The 18286-nt window shown below is 43.5% G+C and overlaps 1 protein-coding gene across 1 annotated transcript in view; it reads left to right on the top strand.

The window, feature by feature from the left end:
- The window catches only part of RAB20 (RAB20, member RAS oncogene family), a 35719-nt gene extending 18586 nt beyond the window's left edge, over nucleotides 1-17133 (top strand). The window contains exon 2 of the mRNA XM_077158668.1: nucleotides 16028-17133. Coding sequence (XP_077014783.1) covers nucleotides 16028-16536 — 509 coding nt within the window. The 3' untranslated portion in view covers nucleotides 16537-17133. The remainder of the gene's footprint in view (nucleotides 1-16027) is intronic.
- Nucleotides 17134-18286: the final 1153 nt, after the last annotated feature.

The following is an 18286-nucleotide window of genomic DNA, read 5'->3' as shown; positions in this document are numbered from 1 at the left end:
CAAAAAATTGTTTTTTAGAATTGGAGGCTTACAGAAAAATCAGAGAATGCTGAGTTGCCACATATACCACCCTCATATGCCCAGTATTCCCTTTATTATTTTGCATTAGTGTGGTACATTTGTGGCAAATGATGCACCAATACTGTTAAAAAGTGCCCCTGGATATTCTGATGTCCACTACAGGTAAGAATCAGCATGGCAGTGATGGCTGCAGACAAGGAGAGAGGTGCAGTGTTCCTTGTAGAAGGTTTAGAATGGAGTGTTTGCTTCTTGAGGCTCCTGCAACTAATTGCTGTAAACTTAGCGGCTTAAAACAAAAGAAATTTCTTCTCTCCCAGTTTGGGGGCTAGGAGTCCTAAATCTGGCAGGGCCTTACTCCCGCTGGGGGATTTAGGGGAAGCATCTGCTCCTTGCCTCTTCCACCTTTTGATGACTTGAGACATTGCTTGACTTGTGGCCATAGCACTCCAGTGTCTGCCTCTGTGGTCACAGCATCTCCTCCTCTTCTTTCTGTCTCCTCCATGTAGCCCTTAGCAGGTCACTTGTCATTTAGGCCCTACCTAGGTAATCCCGGATGTACTCATCATTTTAGGATCCTAAACCTGATTGCATCTGCAAAGACCCCTTTTCCAAATAAGGTTACATTTACAGGTTCTGGGGTGTGGACATAACATTTTGGAGCTGCTGTGCAGCCCAGTATGGAAGTGCAGGAGACTTGGCAGATACTTTCTTTTATGGGCCAAAAATCAAGAATAAAAAATAAAAATGTAGCAGATCCCTTTAAAACCAGGAAAACATGTACATTTAAATGCCTTATTCTATCCTTCATCTCCTTGTTCTGTCCCCTTCTCCTGATAAAAAACATTCCTGGAAATGTGTCCTGTTTGTTTTAGAAATCATATCTTTTCTGTTTATTGTTCAGTCATCGAAAATCTGGCAGGAGAGGACGTGTAAATTTATGGTAAAGTTCAGTTTTGTGGAGTTTGAACTTTATTTTGAAGGCTTCTCGGAAGTCACAAAGTATGCAGCAGATGATTTTCACTGATGGATCTTTATTTAGACAGAGCTAGTAGGGCCCGTAGAGAGGGCAGGAAAGGGATCTTTACTGAAGAAGCAAAAAGTATGGGTCAACCCGATACTTCTAGTTTGTGAAAACCCCCTTCTGCACCACTTCCTGTCTGCTGAGCGCCCCCACTTTGGCCGGGAGGCATGGTCATTTGCTGAATGTGGTGGAGAACCCTAGGAGCACAGTCAGAAAGCATGACCCGGAGGCGTAGCACGGAGAGCCCCAGGGGGGAAGTACTTGGTGGCCGTCTGCCATCCCACGTGCACTGTGGGAACAACTGACGGGGTCTGTCCGTCCTGCCCCACTGAGGCACGCCAGGGTGCTCCACGGCCAGCAGCACCTTCCTGTACTCTGTTCATGGAGGGGATTGGGGCAGTGCGTGTGCATGCGTGTGCATGTGCCTGTGCCTGTGTATGCGTGTGCCTGTGGGTGTGTGTGTGTGTGTGTGACAGTGGAGGAGGAGGAGACCGACTGCTGAGACAGCCACACACCTCTCTGGAGAGAGCCATGTTGCTGAGTGGAGCATTTTCTCAGAGAAACAAATGGGTAGCTCTAAGGTATCCTCAGCAGTGACAGTCTTTCCCCATTAATTTACCAGACATTCTGGTTGAAAAGAAGATTCTGAGATGCAGCACTGCTGGGGGCGCAGAGCTGACCTTCTACTGCCGCTGCCTCACTTTGCATGTAGAGGTGGAGGCTGCTGTGCAGGGGACAGCACCGGCACCCACAGCCCAGCGCCTTTTATTAACCCTGGAAGACTTGTGGCCCTTTTTCTTGTTGTGCTAAAAAAGATTTTAAAATCTCTTCTTTGCAAACATTCTTAGGGGGAGAGTTTCTTCCATGTGCACCACTCTCCAACCAGTTTATTACCAGACAGTTTAAAAACGTGCGCAGATGGCGGAGTGCCTGCAACCCTGTGTACATTTGTCAAAACTCATCAAACTGTATGAAACAGAACTAAAAGGGTCTTTCTGGTAGTATTTATAATGCTGTAGATGGAACCTGAAAGCATTGGGGAAAGGATTTTATTTTATTAAAAAAAAAACCAAAACTCCCTGCACAGAGGTACGTTGCTGCTCGCTCCAGGCTGAGCTTCCCAAGGCCTCATTTTTGCTGGTGGTCATAATTCTCCTTGTGCTTTGAAGTTTTTATTTGTCTCCATGTCTGGGTCTGTTAATCTGTGTTTTATGTTTCTTTATGTCACATTGATATTTTTGTGAGCTCCATTCCAGTGGGCTGTCAGGACCTTGCAAGGCAGATAACTCATTTTAAAAGTACCTCTTCCTTTCAGTATTTGTAACTAAATTTCCTGGTAGAAATGTGAAATAAGAAATATTCTGATTCTCACATTTTAATAACTGCCCTTTTATTTCTAAATAAGCTCAGTGATTCCCAACTCTGGCTGAACATTACATTCATCTGGGAAGCTTTTAAAATAATCCTGAGACCCCAGGCCCAACCTCCAGGCCCTGATTTAGGTGGTCTGGGATGGAGAGGGGAGGTTTGAACATTTTTAAAAAACTTGCCCCACCCATGCCATGTTTAAAATCTGCAGCCAGCATTGAAATCTGATCTCTGGTGGCTGTATCACCTATTTAATTATTTTAGACTTTTTGAGCAAAAAGTATAAATGTTTGGTGAAAAATCTCGGTTGTCATTTGGCATTAGGAAGGCAGGAAAATAAAATAAAAAACAGTTGGGCAATTTCAATTACCCAGCAGCTGGTTTGGAGTTTTATGTATGGACTATTGATCTCTGTTTTCCTGGTGTCTGCCCCTGGGCCATTTTTCAACTCTTCAACTCTGATGCAGTGTGTAGTAGCGACACAACAGAGGACCTCTAGAACTTAGGGAATAGGTCATTCTTTGAAAATAAGCCTCATAAAAATAAGAAAAGTGCAGAAGATCAGTCAACTGCAAAAGGACCAACCAGTAGACCTTCGGAGACCTAGGAGATGGGCAGGGCCTGGGATGGTGGCCAGAGAATTTAGTCTTTAAAGTTTGGGAGGACTCCTCATTTGTAAATTATATAGCACTAATATAGTGCTTACTACATGCTAGGCACAGTTCTAAGCAGTTTATGTGCATGAATTAATTAAATTTTCACAACAACTCTTTCTTAGATACTATTGCTATTCATATTTTAGCGATGGGAAAACAGGGGTGTGGAGAGGTTAAATGACTTGCCGGAGGTCTCCCGGCTGGGGATTTGAACACAGATTGTCCGTCCCTAAGAGAGTCACAGTCTCGTAGACTCACTAGGCTGCCTTCCAGTCCAGAGCAGTGTGATGTGGCCCCCCGGGGCATGTTTGCTTCTGCTTTGGAACTTCCAGGAAGACAGACCCTTTCTCTTGGTGTCTGTGTCCTGGTCACTGGAGATACAGCATAGAGATCACCTTTTTCTCTTGCTAGAATGAGCTGCTGCAACAGAGTATAGGACCCCCCTCTGTTTCTGTAGGTGGTTAAGCCACAGACTCCCTGGAGTCTTTGGAGCAAGTGCCCTGTATTCTGTGCGTCACCACTTTCCACATGTGTCTGTGGTCAGGTCCTTCACTTTCCTGTGATTCTTTTCTCCTACATGAAGTAGGAGAGTACCTACTCTCATGATTGCTGGGAAAACCATGAATTTAATTAATCCTAAAGACTTGGGGACTTGGGAACTTGCTCATACTTACCAAGCTTTCTTCTGACCACAAATTTACTTTTTCCTGTAGACCACCAGGAAGGAATTATGGAGCTTAATATCTCATTCCCTGTTATAAATGATAAATGTGGTCGGGGCTTCAGCTCCTTTTCTTACCTGGGAAAAACTTAAACCACACCCAGTGAATGGAATTATTCTGGGAAACTGATAAAATTGAGTTTCTAGATTTGTGAATCTGCAAACCAGACCTTGAACTCTTGCAAAACTGTTTTGAACCTGGCTTCCTAAGGGGCCCTGTCTGCACTGGTCAGCTGGCCTCCCTCTTAACTGCTCTTAACTCACCAGTGAGTGGCTTGGGCAGCTTTGCTACTTATTAGTAGGTTTGTTCAAGATGTACCTAATCAGATAATAGATGCATTATTACAAATTCCATGGTGGAAAAGAAGGTTAGAGAAAGGACTATAGATTATATTTAAAACAGAATTTAGCAATTTCAAGTATGAAAACTACTTAATCATAAATTCTTTAGCTGGGGTGGCTGCATTTAATTTGTCTGCATTGTTTAGTGGGTAGATGCAGATAATGCGATTTGAATAGCAATTCTTATTTACTGCCCTTTCTTGCTAGCAGTTGGGATTTTTCAGTTCCTACTTCCTTTAGTTAAGATCTTTCTTTTTCTGTTATTATCTGCTTTCTTAGTTTTTAAAGGCAAATCAGACATTTTTATCTGGGAAGCAAACTCTTTTAGGCATAGGCGTTGACACAGTCCCCCCTTTGTCCTGAGTAAACTATGTAACAGAGATGTGAAAAGAAGTCTTCTGGGCTAACTAGAATGCTGCTTGCTTCTGGTCCTAGTGGCTCTCTTGTGAAATCTAGTGAGTAGGAGCCAATAACATTTTTAGCTGCTGAAAACCTCATGATGTGTTTGGTTTGCTATTTATGGCATTAGCATGTCTGTGAGAAAAGTCTTAGCTCAGTAGTAACAATGGAAAATCTTTTATTTTTTTTACTTTCTTTCATTTCCTACTTTCGTCTTTTGGTCTCTCCTTTGTCTGTCACTCTGTCTTTTTGCCTGTCTTTTTTTATTCTCTCTCTCTCTCTCTTCCCCTTTCTTTTTCTCAGACCTGCTGTACCTCTTTCATTGTGGAAGCCTCTTGGCGTCATCTTCCACAGTGGTTACATAAAGAGAAGGGGCAATTCTGTTTAGTATCTGCCTGTTGGTTACAGTATAATTTGACTTGAAACTTATAATTGGATTAATAGCCTTGTAAATGAACTGCTATACGTGTGTTAAAGGGGAGAAATGTTGTCTTTTGGCTGCTAAATTCCAGAGCACATTCCACTTGTCTACAGAGGGACTCTGTAGCCTAAACTAAAAAAAAAAAAAAAACACAACACACACACACACACAAAACAAAACCCAGAGTGACTATTCCCATAAAAGGGAAGTGACCTTGACAATTGTTAACTTGCTTTCTGACTCTCGACCTTCAGTATTGCTGCAGAGGGCACCCTCCATGTCTGCTGTCAGACCTGATCAGGGCGCTCACCCTCGCCAGCTTGCCCTTTACCCTCTTCTCCTGCTATGGTTCCAGTCACTTCGGGGAAACTCATTTGTTGGAGGAGAAGCTGGGGAGACCAGGCTTTAGGGTCTTGGTTCTGGGCCTAGGAGAAGACAGTTGGCAGTTGTAAGTCTTGTCTGGCTGTTTCTTCCAGGATGTGGGTGTCTTTCAGAGGCTGGCTGCTGGGGGTGGTGGTGGTTGTGGTGGGGGTGGTTGTAGTGGTGGTTGTTGTGGTTGTCATGGTGGTGGTTGTCATGATTGTGGTAGTGGTTGTCGTGGTGGTGGTGGTGGTTGTCATTGGTGGTGGTGGTAGTGGTTGTCGTGGTGGTGGTGGTGGTTATGGAGGTGGTGGTGGTTGTCATGGTGGTGGTGGTTGTGATTGTCATGGAGGTGGTGGTGGTGGTAGTGGTTGTCGTGGTGGTGGTGGTTGTTATGGAGGTGGTGGTGGTGTCGTGGTGGTGGTTGTTATGGAGGTGGTCGTGGTTGTCGTGGTGGTGGTTGTTATGGAGGTGGTGGTGGTTGTCATGGTGGTGGTGGTTGTGATTGTCATGGAGGTGGTGGTGGTGGTAGTGGTTGCCGTGGTGGTGGTGGTTGTTATGGAGGTGGTAGTGGTTGTCGTGGTGGTGGTGGTTATGGAGGTGGTGGTGGTTGTCGTGGTGGTGGTTGTTATGGAGGTGGTGGTGGTTGTCGTGGTGGTGGTGGTTATGGAGGTGGTGGTGGTGTCGTGGTGGTGGTGGTTATGGAGGTGGTGGTGGTTGTCGTGGTTGTGATTGTCATGGAGGTGGTGGTGGTGGTAGTGGTTGCCGTGGTGGTGTTGGTGGTGGGGGTGTCATTGTTGTCTTGCTTGTCTCAAAGCTGAGGCAGCATCTGCCCTGCCAGGAAATCAGCCCATTGTATCAGAATGTGGCCATTTCAAAAGGATTTGGGATAGGCGTGAGAATTGTTTGTGTTTCTTGGTCATTTGGTTGAAAATGGTGCTTCCTTGGGAAAGGACACTTTGTTTTATATAAATATACTTGTTAAGTATCATGCTCTCAAAATTGTGCCCCAAAGAACCATAGATGGAGGCTTCTTAAACTTCTCTGGTGCCAAGAACTTCTTTGCCACTAGAGTGGTACAAACCCATGGACCCCTTCTCAAAATAATGTATTTAAACACATGTAATAAAATGCATAGGGTTACAAAGGAAACCAGATACATATATTGAAATCCAGTTTTCAAAATGTCAAAAAAAAAAAAATCTACAAATTTGTGATAGAGTTGTGCTTCATTATTACTACATTAAATGATGAGATCCAAGGCAGTGCTTAGGGTTTGGAAGTTGTGATGAGCATAAATCCTTCAAGATGTCTGTGACTACTACAATGTGAATCGAAAACATCTGTTATTTCTGTTGGTGACAGAGCCATAGCCACTGCTTTTTATCACCACCTCTGTTATTTGCTGCCAATATTCATAATTGAAAGTAATGTTACATTTCAGTCAGAGGATAGTGAAGATAAAGATATTATCTTAAATGATTCAAGGTCATGGGTCCCCTGTATTCAGTTCATGACACCAGGGTTCAGAAACCTGTGGCTGGCCAACCCTGACCAAATACCCACAGAAAGCTACCCCTTAAAGGGTCTTCAGTGATCACTGAGAATTTAGAAACTGCCAACAAATGTCCCACAGATGTATTTTGTTTTGCTCAAACATGAACTTAAATTTTTTTTTTTTTTAAATCAGTGTTGGGTATTTAAAAGCTGGGAGATTTCTCATCAAAATCCAATTTTTAACTTCTTTTTTAAAAAAAGCAGGGTGGGCCACGGTGGCTCAGCAGGTAAGAATGCTTGCCTGCCATGCCCAAGGACCCGGGTTCGATTCCCGGTGCCTGCCCATGTTAAAAAAAAAAAAAAAAAAAAAAAAAAAAGCAGACCCGGGCTTGCTTTCCCAGGTGGCGGTGATGGAAACCTGGGCTTGGGCTCTTCATTTGCCTGTGGCTGCCATCTCTATCATTGCCGCCATCTCTATCATTGCCGCACACTTCCTGCCTCCTTCATTTTCATTTCCATGGGCCTCTCTCAGGCATTTGAACTTGGGATTCCAAGAACAAGAGAATCGAGGTGAGTCAGTGTCATCATTTGTGCCCAAACCTTTCTCCTCGTAGTCTGAGAGCATGCTGTGTTGAGACCAGGTGCCAGGGAGAGCCCCACAGAGAGGCGTGGGTAGGGGGACAGTCTTCATAAAACGTGCTGGCTCTGGAGGGCAGCCCTTGCAGGAGGGCACCAAGAGAACCATCTGGGAGCGCCTTCATTTGAGGCTTCCTTTGGGCTGACGGCGCTCTGCCTGGACGTCAGAAGCTCGCCATTCATCTTTCGAAGCAGGCAGGTGTGTAGTGTGCAGTGTCTGGTGTTTCATGTTCGGCTCACTTGACGTTTGGTCATTGGTGAGAAAAACCACCTCTGTCTCCGATTGAGTTTGTAAAGCCTTCTTTAACCCCAGAAGAAGAGCCCTGTGTGTTGGAGCTTCCTGGTGGTGCCCTCTGGCCCTTGCAGTGGTTTGGCATGTTTTTTACTTCTTGGCACATTTGCTCAGTTACAGGAACTTACTCTTAGGAAGCAGCTGTGTGGGAAAGCAGGACCCACCAACCTGCAATGCTGGGGGCTGTGATTTTCACCCACTTTGTTTGAACTGTACCTGTTTTCAGGAAGATCTGCTTTGACCCTTATTTCTTCCCTTTGTGGAAGTTTCCAGATAGATTCTGCTACAGGCTGGAGCCACAGAATTGAATCCAGTGGTTCTGACATAAATCTTGCAGTAGATTGACTGTGAGCTGGCTGAGTTGGGTCCCTTGGGGGCTTGTGTGCTGTTGTCAAGATTAATTCAGAGCCCTGATGTGGATGTACATGCATAGCATATCACAGAAGTGTGGATGTTATCTTTGGAAAGCTGGTTGCTAACCTTCGTTGATGTTATGACTAGGTAATTGTGGTGTGAAAAGAAACCTTTTTAACTTTTATTTCTCAAGGTATATTTAGGGATCTTTGCATTTATGTCTAGGACAGTTACAGATGATTTAAATACCCCGGTTCCATTCCTCCCTTAAGCTTTGCTGTGCCTACCCCCACTCTCCTCTTCCTTTATAGAAAAGAAATGTTTGCCAATGTCAACATTGCCAGGTTGCCAAAAGTGCTGGGCAGTCACTAGAAGAAGTGAAACATAAATTCAGGACGCTGTGTTGTTTGTCTGGACTGTCCTGTTCCTTGACACCCCCAGGAATTGGGAAATGTTCAGTGTCTTTAGGCTGCTGGAGTTTTTACTGATGTTGAGCTATGTATTGAGAAATTAATGATCGACCTGGAAACATGTTTTTGAAACAGACTTCCCCAAGCTTGTTAACAGGCTGTAGATCTGTTTCTTTCTTTCTTTTTTTATTTTTTAAATATAATTTTATTGAGATATATTCACATACCATGTAGTCCATCCAAAATATACAATCACAGTATCAGTCATCACATAGTTCTGCATTCATTACCATGATCATTTCTAGAACATTTGCATTACTCCAGAAAGAGAAATAAGGAGCAAAAGAAAACCTCAAACATCCCATACTCCTTTCCCCACTCTCTTACTGACCACTAGTACTGAATTCTCTGCCATTTGAAGACTTGCAATAGAGGTAGGTTAACTAAGACAGGATAGTATATATATATATCAGAGGAACAGAACAAAACATCGGAAGTAGTTCCACACACACATGGGCAACTGACTTTTCTTTTGCTATTTAGTTTTACTGTCATCATCAAAGACCAGGGCTACTGGATTACAGTTCAGCAACTTCAAGTGTTTTCTTCTGGCTGATCTAAAACACTAGACACTAAAAGGAAATATCTGTCTAATGAGTCAGTAGTGTTAGTCATTTGTTACATCCTAATTTTTCAGTTTCACCTCCTCCCTCTCATTTGATCTTCCTCTCAATCTTCAGGGAAAAATAAATATACTAAGAAAAACCTTTGTAGAGACTTACAGCCTAGAACACTCCCTAGGATTTTCGAGAATACTGTTGGTTGGGGGTTGGCATACTGTGGTAGTTTGCAATCTCTGGCTGAAGCTTGCATAAGAATAACCTCCAGAATGACCTCTGGACTCTATTTGAAACCTCTTAGCCACTGCAGTTTTATTTTGGCTCATTTCTTTCCCCCCATTTAGTCAAGAAGGCATTTTCCATCCCATGGAGTGAGGGTCAGGCTCATCCTTGGAAGTCATGTCCCTGTTGCTGGGGAGATTTATACCCCTGGGATCATGTACCACATAGGGGGTGGACAGTAAATTTATTTGCAGGGTCAGCTTAACGAGAGAGGCCACATCTGAGCAACAAAAGAGGTTCTCTGGGAGTGACTCTTGGGCATCATTATAAGTAGATTTATCTTTTTCTTTGCAGGAATATGTTTCATAGGGACGGACGCCAAGATCCATAGCTGAGCCTGTTGAACTAGTTGTCCCCACTGCTTATGCAAACATTGGGAATTCCCCAGATGGGGAAGTTGAATATTCCCTCCCCAAGGGGATTTTGCAAATACTTTTTTATTCTCTGACTGAATTACTCTGGGATATATTGGGGCATCACACTAACCTGTACAAACCAACAAGGTCTCATGCCCTATTCAAGATTCCATGTAATTATGGTGTTCGAATAAACTGACCATATAGGTTAAATCAAGTAATGTGCTACCCAAAATATAAATTTCACAACAAATAAACTTCTCTCCCTTTGGCCTCATGCAGAAGTTGAAGTTTTAAAGTATAGACTGTTTCATCCTCTACCCTGTATTCTGATCTACCCCAGTCCTATCCAGATCAGCTTCATTCATATCTCTACTCGAAGTCTGTTCATGTTTTCAGCTTTTTAAACAGTTGCTATATGGGTAAAGCTGACTTTCATTGCTTCAGTGCTCTGAGTCTCAGGTACCACATGAATACCTGAAGTTTCAGGGAACAACCAGGTTATATACAATTAGCTCAGTATCTCAGAATTTAGAATAACAGTTAAAACTCCTGAATACATGTGACTGCTGTAAGAGCTTACAATCTAGGACCCCTTACAATACGCCACAACCTGATAGCCCATGCTCTCAACCTCAGTTCTCTGAGTTTGTATATTATAATTGGTTCATATGAATGAAGAAGCATGGTAATATTTGTCTTTTGGTTTCTGCCATTTCATTCAACATACTCTCCTCAATGATCATTCACGTAGTTGCATGCCTCACAACTTCATTCCTAGGTTGTTATACCCTTAGGCCACCTCTATCCATTGCGAATCACAAATGCTGCCACCATAAACACCAGTGTGCAAACGTCCATTCGTGGTATATATCAAGGAAAGGGGTTTCAGGATCATATGGCAACCCCACCCCTAGCCTCCTGTTGAACCACCACACTGCCTCCCAGAGGAGCTATACTTCTCAGCTTCCCTACCAACAGTGAGTAGATACATCTCTTTCTCTACATTTTCTCTAGCACTTGTTTCTCTCTGTTCATTTCTAAGTACTTTTATTCACAAATCATACGATCCAACCTAAGTAAATAGCCATGCCTTTGCCACCTTAAATCTATATGAAGACACTTCCTTTTCTTCCACAAAAAATCAATACCCTTCTCCTATGCCACCCTCCTGTTGATGTTTAGTTTTGGCATAATGCCTTTTGTTATATTCAGTGGAAGCATATTACAATATTACTGTTGACTATAGATCCTAGTTTGCATTGATTGTACTTTTTCCTGTATACCATCTATTTTCAATACCTTGCAATGTTGAAGTTCATTTGTTCTCCTTCATCCAAAAATGTTTCTGCCCCCAGCCCTTCTCCCTCAGTCATACTCACATTCAGCTTCATTCTGTGTACATATATTATTGTGCTACAATCAGGTAGTGTTGTGCTATCATTTCTGAATTTTTATACTCAGTCCCTCTGCATAGTCTGGATTCCTTCAGCACCAAATGCTCAATCTGTACCCTCTTTTTATCTTCTGATAACCTGTGTTCTTGACGTTAACGCTCAAAGTCCACTCCTTAATGTTAGTTCATATCAGTGAGACTATACAGTATTTGTCCTTTTGTTTCTGGCTAATTTTGCTCAGCATAATGTCCTCCAGGTTCATCCATGTTGTTACTTGCTTCATGACTTTATTCTGTCTTACGGCTGCATAATATTCCATTGTATTTATATACCACAATTTATTTCACTGGTCTTTATTGATGGACATTTGGCTGTTTTCACTGACCATAAATAATGCTATAAACATCAGTTTGCCAATGTCCATTAACCCAGTAATGGGACTGCTGGATCATATGGCAGTTTGGCTTCCTGAGGAACCGCCAAACTGCTTCCCAGAGCATTGCACCATTTTATATTCCCGCCAATAGTAAATAAATGTACCTCTTTCTCTACGTCCTCTCTAGCACTTACTTGTCATTTTCTGTTTTTTTGATAATGGCCATCCTACGGGGTATGTGATGATATCTCATTGTGGTTTTGATTTGCATTTCCCTAATAGCCAGTGAAGTTGAGCATCTTTTCATGTGCCTTTTGACCATGTATTTCCTCTTCTGAAAAGTGTCTGCTCATGTCTTTTGTCCATTTTTTAATGGCATGGTTTGTCTTTTTGTTGTTGAGCTATAGATTCTCTTTATATAGTCTGGATATTAAACCCTTATTTGATATGTGGTTTTCAAATATTGTCTTCCATTGGGGAAGCTGCCTTTTTACTCTCCTGACAAAGTACTTTGATGCACAAAAGTGTTTAATTTTGAGGAGATCCCTTTTATCTGGGATCCCATTTTCTTTTTTCATTGCTTCTGCTTTGGGTGTAAGATCTAGGAAACTACCTCCTATCACGAGATTTGTATTACATTTTCTTCTGATAGGTCTTAACTCTAATGTTTAGGTCTTTGATACATTTTTGAGTTAATTTTTGTACAGGGTGTGAGATATGGATCCTCTTTCATTCTTTCGCATATGGATATTCAGTTCTCCAAACACCATGTATTGAAGAGGCTGCTCTGTTCCAGGTGGGTTGGCTTGACCACTTTATCAAAGATTAATTGTCCATAGATGAGAGGGTCTATTTCTGAACACTCAATTTGATTCCATTGGTCAGTATGTCAGTCTTTATGCCAGTGCCATGCTATTTTGACCACTGTAGTTTTGTTATATGCTTTCAAGTCCAATAGTGTGAGACCTCCCTCTTCATTTTGCCTTCTCAAGATATTTTTAGCTATTCAGGGTACCCTGCCCTTCCAAATAAATTTGGTTATTGGTTTTTCTTTTTCTGCAAAGTAAGTTGTTAGGATTTTAATTGGTATTGTATTTAATCTGTAAATCAATTTGGATAGAATTGACATCTTAACTTTATTTTGTCTTCCAATCCATGAATATGGTCTGCCCTTCCATTTATTTGAGTCTTCCATGAAATTTTTTTTTAGCATTTTCTTGTAGTTTTCTGTGTATAGGTCTTTTGTGTCCTTAACTTTATTTCTAAATATTTGATTCTTTTGGCTGCTATTGTAAATGGAATTTTTTTCTTTCTTTCCTCCTCAGATTACTCATTATTAGCATATAAAAACACTGCTGAATTTTTAGTGTTGATCTTGTACCCTGCTACTTTGCTGTGCTCATTTATTAGCTCTAGTAGCTTTGCTGTAGAGTTTTCAAGATATAGTATCATGTCATCTGCAAACAGTGAGAGTTTTACTTCTTCCTTTCCAATTTGTATGTCTTTTGTTTCTTTTTCTTGTCTAATTGCTCTGGCTAGAACTTCCAAAACAATGTTGAATAACAATGGTGATACTGGGCATCCTTGTCTTGTTCTTTCAGTCTTTCCCCACTGATGATGTTAGCTGTGGGCTTTTCATATAGTCTTCTTATCATGTTGAGGAAGTTCCCTTCTGTTCCTATCCTTCTAAGTATTTTCATCAAGAAAGGATGTTCTGCATTAGTTGAGATGATCATGTGATTTTTCCACTTTAACTTGGATGTGTTTTTTGGATCCATTTGTTTTTGATGACTGGATGACTGGATGGATGGGGGTCAATGCAGGGCTTGGGGGCTCCGGCATCTGAAATAAGTGCAAAGCCCTGGTTCTTTGGGCGTTTAGATTTTAGTTAAGGGGAGAAAATGTAAAGTATATTCTAAAAATACATAACACTGCAAAGTACTAAGTTATTATAAGCAAATACTTATGTGTGCTTATATTATAAATCATACTAAATATTTGGAAAACGTTTAATGAATGCTGATTGGGCGCAAAGCATTATACAGAATGGCGGGAGCATCCAAAGGTTGATATAAAAACACAGTAGCTGGGGAGGCAGATGTACCCACATAACTTAAATTGAAGGTGGTTTTTGATAGTTGCCATTAGACAGGAATAAAATATGATTGCAACAGAAAAAAGGACCTAATTAATTCCAGGGGGAACCAGGGATAGGTTCATCTGTAAGTCATTAGAACTTATAAATTGCCTTTATGAACTCTCTCCTCACTGTCCACTTTGTCCCACAGAGTAAAGGAAGAGAAAGAGGTTCAGACTAGCCAGTGTAGTTTTGAACTTGGCCTCTGGAGACTGACCCCCGATCCAGAGAGGCCCCCTCAGCTCTCCTGCTCATTTAAAATCTATGCCTCATAGATTTCTAATGGTTTATCATGGAGGGGCGGGGGGAGATATTCAAGTGTGAAAAGTTTCAATTCTCTAGGGGTATAAAATATCAAGGTTTTTCTTCCCTCCCTCCTCTCCCTACTTACCCTCTTTGCTTTTTCCCCTCCCTCCCTCCCATTTTCATTTGGTGTACTCTTAAGTGTTAAAGATTTGCAGCTGGATGCAAGGTTTTAGTGTGTGGAGTTGGGATCTGAGGGTGCAGGTGTAAATTAAGCTTCTGACATGAAGGAGACTCCTACCCCCTTGCACATCAGACCAAACTGTCACAAAATAAAGCAAAAAATCTCACTACAGAGAAAAACTGTTTTGTTTGTTTTTAACCGACTGGAGGAGGTAATTTGTTGCTTCATTTGTTCAGCACATTCACTGAGCACGAACTCTGTGCCAGGCTCTGAGTCTACAAGGACAAATAAAACAGGGGTCTGGACCCTCTTGACAGGCGGGGGAAGTGGAGAGAGAGAGAAGGTAAGAGTCAGTAGCCTAGAAACAGGGCTTGGGGAGGCGTCAAGAAGGCCCCCCGGAGGAGGTGATAATTGAGTAAAACTCCTGAAAGGGTGCCTGGGCCTCGTGATTACCCCGGCTCGCGGAAGATCAGTTGAGAATGAGTTGAGCTGAAGGGAAGAGTGGCACACATCATCATGCTGCTCTGCCTGGTCAGAAATTAGAGAGCTGTGATTTCCCCTTAAAAAATAAACGAGGAAGCCCCAGCTGGCCACACCCTCCGCCCCGGGCACTGAACGGCGGGAACAGCTGAGCCTGGGCTGAAGCCTTCTGCAAGGAGCTCTAGGTGTCTGGCGGCTCCCCTTTTCTTAATGGATTAATTAATTAACTAAGTTGTATAATTTTTAATCTTTTTAAAAAGTTAGTATTTCTTTTCCTGGCTTCTTTTTGGACCTTCTTGTGGCTTTGCCCTTCTGGAGCCTTTGGTCCCTCCTCCGTGCACGTGGGTGGGCTGAGCGCAGCGGGGGTGGGGGGTGGTTGGGGCAGAGGGGAGGGGCCGCGGTGACCGCTGCCCTACCCCCCGCCGGGACTGGCAGCAGTTGCGGAGCTTCTGACACCTGGGCAGCTCACACCGCGCCTGGGCGCCCAGATCCCCTCCGCCCAGGGCCCCCTCCGCCCAGGACCCCCTGCCTCAGGGGACGGTGGAGGCGCGGAGATGGGAGGGGCCGGCCGAACTCAGGCGGCTCCCGGCCCACGACCCCCCACCTGCCTCCTGGCCTGCCGCAGGGCGGGGACCTGGCACGCTGGGATTCCAGAACCTGTCTGGCAGGATTGTGCCCCAGTGCCTTCCGGGGTTTGAAAGTGGAGTTGCCAAATTGGCTCTAAAGGAGATTAAAAGAGGTTTCCTGTTGTGTGCATTTGTGGTCTCTACCCTTGCCTCTTTTTGAGCTTCTCCTAGCGGTTTGGCCCCTCCTGAGGCCTTAAGGGGAAACTGTTCTGGGAGGCCTCTGCCAAGTGGATTGGGCAGTGGGTGTGAGGGCGGGGCGGCTCGATGTGCCTCCTCAGCCCCGCCTCCGGGTGGAACACCGCCTCCAGCCGGGGAGGAGCTGCCAGCACCCTCGTGGAAATGCAGGTTTGCCCCCTGCTAGTTCCGAATGACCTACACTGCTTACACATAGCATAGACTTTCTCTTACCCCAGGCTCTGTGGTGGGAGGGGGTGTATTTTTAAATCTTTTAAGATACCCCTAACACAAACTTTAATTTGGTAGGAAAACAGGCCTGTCAGGTATTTTCCTTGGTCTTGCATATAAATGATTGCTTGGTTAGGTTTTGTGAGAATGGCTTCCAGTTGCAAAGCACCATAGCCTGGGATACTAGAAAGAGCCCACCTGGAGGCTCGTGTTCCTGGATCCAAAAAGATAGGAGAACGTTGGCTTCACACCTCTTTTTTTCTGGATATCGTTATCTCCATCTCATCCAGCTCCAGGCACACTTGGGTTTTGTGATTCCATCTGCCTTTCTCCCTGGTGGAGTTCCTGGAAAGCAGTGGCCCATGGACGGGCACATTCTCAGAGGAGAATTGAGCATGTTTCCTTTCCTTTTTCTCCCCACAGGGCGGGAGCAGTTCCACGGCCTTGGCTCCATGTACTGCCGAGGAGCAACCGCCATCATCCTCACCTACGATGTCAGTTACCTGCAGAGCCTGGTGGAGCTAGAGGACAGGTTCCTGGGCCTGACGGACACCGCCAGCAAGGACTGCCTGTTCGCCATCGTGGGAAACAAAGTGGACCTCACTGAGGATGGGGCAGCGGAGGAGGGAGAGAAGGAAGACGGCGGCGTCTCTGCCAGGATGCCCAAGCAGGTCCAGCCGGAGGATGCAGTGGCACTTTATAAGAAGATTCTCAAGTACAGAATGCTGGATGAGAAGGACGCGCCAGCTGCCGAGCAGATGTGCTTTGAGACAAGTGCCAAAACTGGGTACAATGTGGACCTCCTGTTTGAAACCTTGTTTGATATGGTTGTGCCGGTGATTGTCAGGCAGCGGGCAGAGGGGCCATCGCAGACGGTCGATATAACCAACTGTAAGCCACCCAAACGGACCAAATCTGGGTGCTGTGCCTGACGTTCAGAGGGCCTACCTGATTCTCAGTTTGCACATACGGTAAGGGGGTCTGACCAAGTGAGTTGAGCTATGGTCAAAAAGAAGCATAGAAAACCAAGGGATTATTTTATAGAACAATACAAGGAGAAGGGGGAAATCTGCCTGGAAATGACAGCTACTTGTTAAGAGAAGATCCACCTGTGTCATCTCCTCCATCTGCATCTACAGAGCCCACTCTGCAGAGTGAAGATACTTGACCTTCTCTCTTAACCCACTGCCCGGTGATCCTTTCATATCCTGGATTCTGCACTTCCTCTTTATTTGCACAGATAGAAACTTCTTAACTCAGTGTATGTCTCTGACCTGACATGGCACACTCAGTTGTTAGCATGTTAGACAATTTTTCTGTTTGTTGTTGTGTTCAAAACATTTCTCTTCACTGTGATTTATTTTTGGCCCCATCATTTGGAACTTGTATTTTTATGCATTAAAATGATGATTCTCTACATGTTAATTTATACAAAATCAGGAATAACTTTTTATATTGCTTGCAGCAACATGAGCTGCACGTACTATTAAAAAGAATTTTATGAAAAATTTTGGCATTGAGACTTTATTGATTTAGGCTTTTATTTGTGCCTCCATTGGACTCCTTGTTGGGTAGCACTTGGGAGACAGCAGTGAGTTTAAGGTATCTGTCTTTATTTAAAAGCTGCATCAAATCCTTACGGTTTCCATCTGCTTGTCTTTGTGACTTGAATTCTAATAGCAAAATTAAAGGCTTTGTTTCTGCTGAAGTTCTTGGGCTCACCCAGTGTACTTGCTGAATCTGAAACCCTAACAAGGTGTGAAAAAGCAGGCTTTGTTTTCTTAGAAATTTGGGAGCAAAATTTTGAGAGTTGGAGCCCTTTGTTGAGAAAATATGGTAAAGTTAGGCAGAAGACCAGCAAAGGGAACAATATGTTTCATGAGTTTTTTTTGGGTTGTGTGGATGGGTGTTGTGTTCAGTAATATTGTGCAGTGCCCACGATTTCCGGTTTCTGGGCCTCGCCAGGCCGTCTTCATCTGCTTCTGTCTCAGGTAAGTGAATGCCAGCTCGGCATCCAAGTACGTGTAGCTTACTGTTTGCAGTTGGAGCTCCTAAATTCAGGCCGCCCATTACTGAAGCAGAATCTTGAGATCTAAAGGTTTAATTTGGAAAAATGACCTATTGAAAAGTGAAAATAGATCTGTTTGATTGCGTTTACCCACTTGGACTTAATTTGCTATTGTATGGGTACAATTTAATTTATTTTCCAGAAAGTACATCTTTGCTAGTAATTTATCTAGGAAACATCTAAAGACCCTGGAATCTTTCTTTTAAGGGCTATGGAGGGAGAACAAAGAACAGTAAGACCTGATTTCAATCCTGTTTCTCATCTGCTCTGCACACCTGGCAGCTCATTTTCTAGACTGGCCACATGTCCTGGGTGACTGGTACATGGGGGTGGTACCTTCTCCAGCAACTCTACCTAAACATTTCCTCCTAGATTTGTAGCCCTAAAAATAAATTTCATTTTTTTTCCTTTTAAACCAGTTCCTCTAAGTCTGATTAGCTCCCAGCTGGGGTCTTTCCTGCACTAACAACTTCTCACTGTTCTTCCTTCTGCTGGAACGAAGAACTGATTAATTCAGTAAATACCTATTAAGCAGTGCTCCCTGGTGCTGTGCCATCAGGAAAGTGTAGATGATGGTTTTCTGACACCTCCGTATCCTATTTCTCCAGGTGGAC

Source organism: Tamandua tetradactyla, chromosome 4, assembly GCF_023851605.1.
Source record: "Tamandua tetradactyla isolate mTamTet1 chromosome 4, mTamTet1.pri, whole genome shotgun sequence".
Classification (NCBI taxonomy): Eukaryota; Metazoa; Chordata; class Mammalia; order Pilosa; family Myrmecophagidae; genus Tamandua; species Tamandua tetradactyla.
Note: the sequence above shows the minus strand (reverse complement) of the source record. Positions and strands in the feature narration are given on the sequence as shown.